General features: G+C 44.0%; 1 protein-coding gene and 1 long non-coding RNA gene across 2 annotated transcripts; both read right to left on the reverse strand.

The window, feature by feature from the left end:
* Positions 1-1,291: 1,291 nt before the first annotated feature.
* Positions 1,292-5,006, reverse strand: LOC130203193 (uncharacterized). The gene is made up of 3 exons (XR_008833467.1): positions 4,363-5,006; positions 3,132-3,733; positions 1,292-1,644 (listed from the first exon to the last, which is right to left on the reverse strand). It is a non-coding gene; the product is annotated as an uncharacterized LOC130203193 (long non-coding RNA).
* Positions 5,007-7,625: 2,619 nt separating this feature from the next.
* On the reverse strand, positions 7,626-10,967 carry LOC130203985 (uncharacterized). Its single transcript, XM_056430455.1, has 9 exons — positions 10,883-10,967; positions 10,301-10,695; positions 9,900-10,119; positions 9,536-9,756; positions 9,260-9,404; positions 9,046-9,155; positions 8,811-8,953; positions 7,805-7,919; positions 7,626-7,745 (listed from the first exon to the last, which is right to left on the reverse strand). The coding sequence occupies exons 2-9, from the start codon at positions 10,433-10,435 to the stop codon at positions 7,626-7,628; spliced, it is 1,209 nt and encodes a 402-aa protein (XP_056286430.1). The 5' UTR covers positions 10,436-10,695; positions 10,883-10,967.
* Positions 10,968-11,480: the final 513 nt, after the last annotated feature.

Below are 11,480 nucleotides of genomic sequence, written 5' to 3' on the forward strand. Positions count from 1 at the left end.
CCAAAAAAACCCAAAAACAAACCCACCAAAAACAAAAAACAACCCCAACAAACACCCCCCCCCAAAACCCCCACCCCAACCCCCCCCAACCCCCCCCCCCCCCCAAACCACCACCACCCGGTCGGGAAATTTAAATGGGGGTTTGCCAAACAAACTTCCTGTCCATCCTTTATACACACGGCCACTGCAGTCATCAGAGAACATCTGCAGAGTTGTACTGGAGGTCAGTGGTGAACAGGGGGAACATGGAAGGGAGCTTCTCACTCAGCAGCAGTGGTTGGATGGTGTTGAATCTACTGGAGATCCACATATCTGGTGTTATGATATATTCTACGACATAAGACTTTCCACATTAGTCTTCGCTAAGCGTCAATAAAACTCGTGAGGAAGGAAGAGTTGCTGAAATGTGAGTTTTAATTGATACGGTGCAACAGTTCTTCACCCCTCATTGACTCACATTTGCAATTCTGAAAATTATTTTTCTTGACAGATTTAAACAAAACAAACACACACACCTGTGTCACTTCAAGGATAACTTGAACTCCCTTGGCAGAGAAGGACAGCAAGGAAGGAAAGAAAAGAACATATTGTTACGGATATCTTATTATAAATGCACTGATAGGAGTGTTGTTTAATATAATCTGGCTCCACACAGGAGTGTGTACATCTGAGCGGATGAGTGACAACAATTCAAGCCTCAAGTTTCAAATCTCAACATCCCATAATAGTCACCAGAACTGCTATTGGTGACGTTACCTTTCGATTCTGGGCACATTTTATTGTTTGAAAGTTAAATTATTGACTTACTGTATTTTTAATGATTACAAGTTGAAGTGAATTGTCTTACTTTACCGTTGTGTAAAGATAGACGATTACACCTATGCTTAATTATGTGTAAAATACACATATTTACTCTTTACTGTATTAGTTGTAAAATAAAATACACTTTAATCAACAGTTACAAATTTATTTCATATGACTACCTGCAAAGGACCTTTACATTTAGTGCGAATCATAAGGAAAATAAAGAATATCCTCAAACAGATTTCTGCTGGAATTTTAATTAAATATTCATTGAGTTGTCATTTACAGTAAAATCAAAACCTAAGTCTCCACATTTATTGAAGTATATACAGGGTGTCTACAGGAATAAACCATTGAAATTTAAGACTTTTAAGGCGTCTAAATAAAATTTAAGACCTAATTTACGATGGAAATATACATTAATCTAAATTAATTAATTCAAAGTAAACACACTGATGTCTGTTCAAAATTAATAGCACAAATGTCATTGCTGTTGTAAATTATATTTATTAATACATTTTCAGAACATTTAAGTCCCATGAACAAATGTCTCTAAAATTAAGTAAATATATTTAAAAAATACATGCAACATAGTTCCTTTTGAACAAAAAAAATCCATAAAATAACAAATAACATTTCCAGCTGCTTTTAAAATGCAGATTCATTTACATAATAGAATGTATGTGTGTGTGGGTGAGTGAGAGTTCTCATGTCTCTATGTGATGGATGTTTGTGCACAGGTTCATGTCTACTCCTGAGCTTTTGTGAATATACTAGGAAAACAATCCTTTTCAAACTGTATTAATATAAAAACTTCCAGTTGACATTTGGTCCATTCTCCTGGAAAAAAGAAAGAAAAAAGGCAGACATTAGCCATACAAGTCACCACATCTCTTATGACACCACCACTTCAGATTAATGTCAGACTGGATAAATAGGAATGAATACTATTTTTACAAATTAAGCAACGCGAGCCATCCCTTGAGCCTAGTGAACACTATGTAGACATATTGACAGGTAAACACCAGGCGCGTCTCTAGGATTTGGATATATCCGGGCTTAGCCAGTGCGGCGTTGTCGACGAAGCTAGTGAGTTTTTCGAGTGAGTGTGCGCGGATGTGTCGGCGCGTATCACGGCAGAGCGATGCGCGTTATGGGAGCGGCGGCGCTGGGCTTAGCCCAGAAGAGTGAAGCAGCGAAATTTGTAGACATAGAAACACTCTGACAGCAGCTTGCTGTTACGTGCGCCTGCTGCCAGTCTGACTCCGCTGCTTTGGGTGAATGACGTCACGTGCGACCTGGAGGTGTTAACCACTTGTGTACCAAATCGTTTTTTTTTTTTTTGGTTGAAAACATTCGGGGCTAATGAAAAAACATCCGGGGCTTTAGCCCCGGATGTTTTTGAGCCTAGGGACGCCACTGGTAAACACCACTCTACTTACTACCATTCTAAAACTATTTTTAATTAGTCTAATTAATGTGTAGTGCGCCTATGCATAGCTGTTATTAACTTGACACATGAGTAAAGCTTAACTATATGAAACACATACTCATATACAAGAGGATAGTTAATACATATACAGGGCTCTCAAGTCTCACGCATTGAGCGTGAGACTCACGCATTTCGGTCTTATCTCACGCACTCCCGCCACACATCGAATTCCTCACGCTGAAAAAACCTCTCGGCTATTTAATGCTTGAATGCAGGGGTGCTCAATACGCCAATCGATTTTTCGTCGACAGCACGCACGCCGGCATCGGAGCTCTGCGGCGCGCGAGACTGAGAGCCGAGAAATGTGAGCGCGACAGGTCGAGACAGAAATGACATGCTGCTGGTTAGAGCGACCAACAGACGTATTTGAGCTCCTTCTGCGCATGCGTAAAAAGTACTTTTTAACGCATTTAATACATCGCAGAATGAGCTCAATACGCCTCTTCAATCTGAACTCTGTCCGCTCTCATGCAGGCGGTCTGTTCATCGGTAATGATCCTTCCGCAGGTTCACCTCCGGAAACCTTGTTACGACTTTTACTTCCTGTAGATCAGGGTCTCAACACGTCGATCGCGACCTGCCAGTCGATCGCGGCGTGGTGTCGGTAGATCGCATGACATTAAAAAGATTGGCCCGCCCCCTGACATGTTCTCTATAGCACGTCTTTGTTCTTTTATTAAACTAAACGTCTGTTGTTGATCGTATCTCCACAGCAGCATGTCATTTCTGTCTCTTCGCGTTGCGTTAACACTTATCGCTCTACGTCTCGCACGCCACAGAGCTCCTCGCCGCATCGGGACCGTGCAAAAAAAAAGTCACTTGTCAATCTGTCCACCTGTCCGGGCCGGTGAGGTTTCCCGTGTTGAGTCACATGAAGCCGCAGGCTCCACTCCTGCTGGTGCCTTCCGTCAATTCCTTTAAGTTTCAGCTTTGCAACGGTGTCCCCGCCGTCCCTTTCATCATGACCCCAGTTCATGAAGAAAACCCACAGTCAGTTTGCCTCAGCAGCTGCTAGAGGAAGACGAGAGGCCTTTAGATTGTATCATGGTGGAGTTAATGGTTGACAAACAAGAGAAAAATGTTATATTTAAACGTTCTGTGTAGGATGAAGATATATTAATGTTCCATATGGAAGAGAATTGCTAAATAACTGCTGAGTTGCAGCAATGTATGAATGTATATAGCCGTCTTTTGTCATAAATCTTTATGTTCTCACAAAAATATACAGAGAATATCGGTAATATGTGATTAATCATGATTAAACCACAGAAACCTGTGATTAATTTGATTACAAATTGTAATTGTTTCACAGCCCTAGTTTAAATATATTAGTCAATTTGCAGGTACCTGCAAGTGAATCCTTGTGACTCACAGCTGCACTGTCTTGTGGCCTTTCCAGGGTCCTTTGAGTTTCAGGCCTGTGAGGCTCCTGAAAAGCTTTAGTTCACATGACAAACATATTGAGGATTTTATTAAACATCAAATAATGTCATTAGGAAAATTAAGAATAACCATATTTTGTCAATTACAACATTGACAGTTTGTATAAAAAAATTACGCGATTGTCATGTAAAGTTTGCATTTGAAAATATAAGTCATGCCAAATCCAAGTAGCCCTCCGCACTTACACCTTAACCTCCATTTCTGATTCAAAAGTATTGCATTTTATCGATGGAAAACTAAATAATCGTGAGCTAACCGGTGTCTCAAACGACAGTCAGTTCCTGGCAGACGATCACATTGTGGCATGACACGGCAGGTTTTAATGAGGGAGGGAGTTTTACGTTAAGAAGATATGAATATCAGCTTTTAAAATGAGAGCTTTCCTCTATGAAAAACGTACAGCCCCCCTTTATATTTATATTTCAATGAGAAAAACTCTGAAACTCTGACTCAGTGGAAACCTGACTGAACTAACGTTAGCTAGCAAGAGTATAGCTGCCGCTAATACAAATTCAGCTGAGAAAGAATAGGTATCGAAACTGTTAAACACAGTGCGCACTACTAACAGACAACCTCTTGATTGTGGGGACTGAAATATATTTAACAAATATGTTTGTACTTACCGATAGTGGACTGACGCCGATGAAATTCACTGCGCACTGAAGGCAGACTGTTGTTTCCCAAACACGTCCAGGTTTTGAGGAGCGCTTGGTATATTCATCAGGGTCTCCCGCTGGTGTTCCCCCGGGATTTCACACGATCAGCTTTACTTTCTTTTACGACTGTGATTGACGAAATACAAACTAATGGAATAAAAACTAGGTAGATGTGCTATTTTATAATGTGTATTTAACTGGAAGCTGGTTGGACAAGACAATTGCATTTTGTGAAATGTAGACACGAGTGCGTCAGTTCGGGACAGGCTGTAATTAAAAACACCCGGAGACATCAGAGCCAGCGGAGCAATTAAAATAGTCCTGCCGAGATCAGGCTGCTCTCGACGGCCACACAGCGCGCTGACCGCCCGGCGCTGTGGAGCTCACCGGTCTGCAGCAGGACCGACAATCTCCGGCGAATATTTTTTTTAGGCTGAATCTCGATAAACTGACAACAGATTTGATGCTTAAACTACTAACTTCTCGACTGAAAACATTCTTAAATTACATTCCGTGACTCAACAACAGTAGTATTTATGTTTATTTTCTCCGCCATTGTTTCCTGTTGCTGCTGCGCAATGCATTCTGGGATATCGTTTGGTCAGTTTCGGCACACCTCAACTCTGACGCAAATTCTGGAAAGGGTTTGTTGTGACGTCGTTTGACGTCACAACAAAGTATGTAGATCAAAGCCATGATATTTCTCTACATATTCTTATGTAGAGAAATATCATGGCCTTGATCTACATACCTTCAACAAGCCATTCAGCACCTCCAGCACGGACCAAACTTGTGGAAATGATGTTGCGAAAAAGCCCTCGGCTGCAGGAAAACGGCTACTACAATGATGACGGAAAGCCGTCCATAAATTATAAAGAGACCGTGTTCAGGGTCTTTCGGAGATGGAAGATTAGGAACATGATTAGATTCCCTCCAATGATAGAGGAAAATGACAATGAAGAGCTGGACAGCGAAAAGAGACAAGAGCCGGTCCCCAGGGATAAGTCCAGTTTGGTTCAAAGGACAACAAATACCAGCACGCCGGAGATTGATCAAAAGAGTGTCACCACTCATTATACATCGATGAAACATTGGACGAAAAGGACCATCAGTGGTAGGGAGATGAAGGTGACGGAGAAAACGGAGATGACAGATTGTGAAAGCCTCACCGGTAGAAAAAGAAGTGGCAACGTGTTGGTAGGTTTGCTCATCTTCTTCTTAATTCTGACTATTGGTATGTTCGCACTGCATTGGGTAAATCTAATTACTCTCCCTGTAATTCAAAAAACACAGTTGCAGTATATCAAGCATGGGATTGAAGATCTTTATGCAACATTCGGATATCTGCTCCTCCTGCCACCTGTGTGCTTAGTGCTAACATTCCTGTGGCAGCTGGTTTATTTGGCCTCGGCTGCTGGTGATTTGCAATCAGTCAGCAGCCAAGGCCGCCATAAAAGCTCTCAGTGGAGAGTGGAGCAGGAGAAGGGAGCAGACGCGTAGTGTTGCGGTCTGCTCGATGTGTGGGTTACAGAATAAAAGATGCCGTTGCGCAATACCTTGTGGTTCCGGGCTGATCCTTGGTGCTGGAGGGGGAAACCCACGGGTAACGGACACAGTCTTGCTACAATACCAATCGCCAGGAGCCAGCCCCCCAAAACCCAATTCCCTAGGGCACCGTTCCCATCCGGGGAGCAGGCCAGGAGCCTGCCCCTCGGATCGTGTCAGACTGGTCGAGCTCCCGTGTCCCTCGGCCGACCCCAACTCTCTGTGTCCGAGGTGCCTTTGCATCGCCACTTACAGCCCCAGATCCCCGTTTTCTCGAGCCCCAATGCCCCGCTCTCTAGAGACCAGCCCCCCGAAACCCAATTCCCTAGGGCACCGTTCCCATCCGAGGAAGCAGGCCAGGAGCCTGCCCCCCGGATCGTGTCCGTCTGGTCGAGCTCCCCGTGTCCCCTCGGCCGACCCCAACTCTCCGTGTCCGAGGTGCCTTTGCATCGCCACTTACAGCCCCAGATCCCCGTTTTCTCGAGCCCCCCCCATGCCCCGCTCTCTAGAGACCAGCCCCCCGAAACCCAATTCCCTAGGGCACCGTTCCCATCCGGGGAGCAGGCCAGGAGCCTGCCCCTCGGATCGTGTCAGTCTGGTCGAGCTCCCCGTGTCCCCTCGGCCGACCCCAACTCTCTGTGTCCGAGGTGCCTTTGCATCGCCACTTACAGCCCCAGATCCCCGTTTTCGAGCCCCCATGCCCCGCTCTCTAGAGACCAGCCCCCCGAAACCCAATTCCCTAGGGCACCGTTCCCATCCGAGGAAGCAGGCCAGGAGCCTGCCCCTCGGATCGTGTCAGTCTGGTCGAGCTCCCCGTGTCCCCTCGGCCGACCCCAACTCTCCGTGTCCGAGGTGCCTTTGCATCGCCACTTACAGCCCCAGATCCACCCCCCCCCCCCCCCTCACCTGCTCTCCTCCGTAACCAGTGTGACCTCCTCCTGTTTGAAGATGTCCGTGTGACCTCTCTCTGACCTCTAGGACATCATCCACACCATGGATTTCATAGCGCTCACAAGACTCCGGAGCAACCTCCGCCTCGCCTGCGTCTCTCCCTGCTCCCCGAGGACGAGGAAGAGGATGAGGACGAGGATCGAGACCCACAATATCGAGAGAGCGAACCCAGGAGGTCGCAGCACACGTGCCTGGACTCCAACCCTCCGAGTCCCACACAGGAGGACTGGGAAGAGGAGGAGGAGGAGGACAATGTAGAAAGTGGAGAGGATGGAGAGGAAGAGGAGGAGGAGAAAGAGACAATAGAGAAGAGCGGAGGCACTTTGAATGGTATGAGTGTCAGTCGGTCGCCCGGTAGAATCCAATCAGCATCGCGAGCCAGTACTCATCTCGTGGTCACCGGGCCGTGGTCACCGGGCCGTGGTCACCTCAAAGCACGGCATGTCCTCCATCCCGAGCGGATTAAAGAGCTCCGGTCGACCCGTTAGAGGCTGAGCGGGTGAAGGTTTCAGGCTCGGAGTGAGACATCCTCTTTGCTCGGAGGTGAGATGTAAATCTTTGATAAATGACACGAGACAACAACACATTTGAATGATTCTAAAAGGTGAGCCGTCACCCCACAGTGACGGCGTGGCGTGCAGAATGTGACCCTCCTGTCCTCCGTCAGAGGGCGGGTCGACCGGGTCAGAGTAGGCTCACTGTCCGTCTCTACCTCCTCCGTCTTCCTGTCTCACTCAGGGCAGGACAGGGCGGACGAGCGGAGAAGCGCCGCCGGAGAAGCCGGACGCCGTCTGGAGGCCCGCCCTCACGGGGGTGGCGGTCACGGACGTCACCCTCAACTCCCTCACGGTGACCTTCCGAGAGGCGAGGGTGCCCAAGGGCTTCTTCAGAGACTGAGGCCAGGAGGCGTGACGTCCGGACTGGGTTTTTGGTGGCGTGGAGATGTTGACGGAGGCGCCGCCGCCGCCGTCTGAATTTCCTCTCGCTCTGCTCTTCCCACATCGCCTGCTACACTGCAAAAACTCGGCCTCAAAAAACAAGAAAATGAGGGAATATTACTTGAAATAAGCCAAATTATCTGCCAACAGAACAGGAAAATTTGACTGGCCAAGATTTCTTAAAACAAGTAAAAGTATCTTACCCACAAATATCTTAAAACTAGTGTAGCCAGATGAAAAACAAGTAAATTTATCTTGATACAATGAAACAATTTAAGAATTATTTTCTTAATATGTAGGAAAATGTGCTTAAATTCAGCAAATGCAAGGACCGTCATCTTGAAATAAGGCTATATGTTTGGTAATATATCTTAAAATCAGTAATGTTACACTAAAAACAAGTAAACAGTTCTCAATATGTAGGAAGTTTGCTTGAATTTAGCATCCAATGCTCTTGCAATATTCTTAAAATAAGGTGAAATACCATGGAATTTACAGAGAAAAATACCATAATATGCTTAAAATCAGTAATCTGAAGATACATGTAATATAACTACTAGAAGGCTTGCTTTAATAAATACAGGAATCTCAATGCATTTCCTTTCACTTCTTTATTGTTTTTTTAAACCAAAGTAGACCTTTTTCAAGGATAAAAAAACACAGCAATGTGTCATAAAAGTAAAGTAATAAAACATACAACATTAAACTCTAAAATGCAGAGGAACGGAAGTAAAACTAACAGTTCTCGATCAACAGATCCGCTATAGAATGTTTAATTATCAGGAACTAAATGAAAACAATAGTATGCAACCTTATTCAGTAATAAACTTTTTCCACTCGGCCATAGCCTTTTTATATGAAGAAGTCATGTCTCGGTCGTGGATGGTGTCCAAGACAACTTCTGTCTGCAGCACAGAGAGGAGTGTTGCGATGCACTTAGGATATGTCAAGTGAAAGGTGTAATAACACGCCATAACATACATCAGGCTGGCATAGATGTCCTCTTTTGGAAAGCTCAGCACAGGCATGGTTCCAATGGCCAGTATGCAGATGGTTTCGCAGACAATGACGACAGGGCTGAAGAGTGGTCTTGCCTGAAGAAAGCTGTTCGGGTCTTCTGTAGACTTGAACAAAAAGAAAAAGAAAAAGACAATTCACTCTTTGTATGTTATGGTGAAGTAATGTGAAAATTATCATACATGCACAAATCTCTTACCTCAAGTATGTGAAGCACTGCCTCACTTGCGTGTCCTAACTTCTTCGGTGGAGCCACAGGTGTTGGGAACATTTCTGGCAAAGCCTTCATCATTGCAATTGAGTGCTTTACTGTTAAAACAAAAAGTTTCATTTTATTTACTGCAGCCAGTTATTTAAACACGCATCAATATTTCTAAGGGATTCTCCATGGTCAAAGTGTGTAACTAGTCTACCTTTGTCCAGCAGCGGAGGCCTCATGACCTTTTTGAAAACCCCATAAAACTGTGCCTTCTCGAAAAAGGTTTCCCAGCGGGTCTTCAGTCCATGCATGAAGTTGGAGTTCCGTCGATCAAGGACCCGCTGAAGTTCATCCATTAGCTGAAAGATAAATTCATATTATAATAGAAACATCTCTGATTCCATATTCCCCACACCATTTCTGATTTGAGATTCGGTCAGGTGTTAACCAGGCTAATGAAGTATAGGCTTAAAAAAAAAAAAATTCTTACATGATCCAGTTCTCTGAAGCAGGGGTATGCTTCCAGAATCCTCGTATGCCTGTCCTGCTCCTTGATAACATCACTGTCAATGAACAGCCTTCTAGCTTGGAATTCAAGGTCCAGTAGCTGGGAAACATCCTTCTTGTTGGGTTTGGCCTTGGTTTTGTACATGTCCATCAGAGTTTTATGATGTCTCGCCTGGTTCTGTCGGCTGTCAGTAGTTTCTGATGCTAGAAAACATAAACCCAATAAATTTTAATAAAAAAACCACAGGCTGAAATCAAAACAACTTTCTATTTCTGCCATTACAGTTCGCCTGGGACATTAACACCCAAACAACCATTTTCTAAATTACTTCAATTTATGTATTTACCATCCAACTGTTCATTCTCTGGGGTGCTGCAGCTAAATTCTGGGGATCTCTCCAAGATCAAAGAAGATGAGGTGGACTCATCAGTGTCATCAGTGGACATCTCCTGGCTTCTCTGAAAGCTAAGTCTGCGTGGCCGTTTTCTTGAAGGAGTCGCTCCCTGCTTCTTTTTGGGAGTTGTCACATTCTGGACCCTTTTCAAAAGCTGCTTCTTCACAGATTCCTGACAAGAAACAGACACAACAGATTGTGAATAAATCGCATTAAACATTTAATCAGAAATTTGCCCTGATTGATCAGGACATCGCTCAGATTTTAAGTGTCAACTGTTTGTATTTTGTCTGTTAGCTATCCAACAGTGTTACGTTTGGAAACACGTATTGAATACATAAGTAGCAACTTACACACTCAGCTCCTAGGGTCGCAGATCTGTCCCGCAGCATTGGGTAGTACTCCACTAGACGCTTTGCCATTACAGTGAGTTCCCGGCTGCATGGATAGTTGAAGTCATCCACTGCTGCTCTCTTAATTGCAATCATGCTCGTTACTGTATTCCTGATTAATCGGCAGCGAAGATCTTTCGAAAGAATATGGTCTTCTTCTTCTCCAGTACGCTGTTTTTCAAAAAAGGTGCTCCTTGATTGCTCCAACTCTGTATCTGTGTATACAACATACTGGGGGCTGACAAGCTGTACAATTCGGCTGGGTTAGGGGTTAGGGTTCGGGTTAGGGTGGGAATGGGGCTGAAATCACAGGTGCCAGAGGACGTGCCTGGTCGACACCAGTCTGCTTCCTGACCCTGTATAAGACATATTGTGAAATTGTAATTTCATGGCAAAGAACACAGCACTGTAACAACAACCAAACAACACCAGAAACCCCTCCATCTTTAGATAAAAGGAACAATGGCCAGGAAATGCTTTCTTGATAACAATAACAGTCACTGCTTGGTTAAATGTCTCCCAAATGTTAAAATCTAACATTACCTCATTTTCATCATGAGTAACACTCCAAATTGTTCTCCTTCTGAAAAAGTGCTCTGGTCCAGGGAAGAGGTCACGTAAGTCTTCCTTAGAAAGGCTGTACAGCATGTCAGTGCCTATATTAGCAGCTGAAAAACACATTTAACCACATGGTAAATACTTAAGTAATTCGCAATATATAGTTCATAAATGCAAAGTGTCAGGTTAATATTTTGCCAATAGTATATTACATTACATGTCATTTAGCTGACGCTTTCATCCAAAGCAACTTCCGTATACATTGTGTATATCCAGTACATCAGTAGGATTGTGCAGAGTAACAGTTATCTTAGTTTTGTACAGGTGAAATTAAAAGCACTAAGGAAATTACTTAGGGCTGCATTTTTATAGTAGAGAATACAAATATCTCTAATCTCATAGATATAACGTTGGGCTGAAAATGTATTCATTTTAAGCATCTTACTATAATTACACTGAAAATGTTAATCTTGCTCGACAAAGATGGTTTAACTTAGTTTCAGGACAGTTATTTAACATTTTAAAAGCACAAATAAGGATTTTTTTTAAATTAAACACACTAAACACAGTAAAATAACTTTTC

This window comes from Pseudoliparis swirei, chromosome 13 (assembly GCF_029220125.1).
Source record: "Pseudoliparis swirei isolate HS2019 ecotype Mariana Trench chromosome 13, NWPU_hadal_v1, whole genome shotgun sequence".
Taxonomy (NCBI): domain Eukaryota; kingdom Metazoa; phylum Chordata; class Actinopteri; order Perciformes; family Liparidae; genus Pseudoliparis; species Pseudoliparis swirei.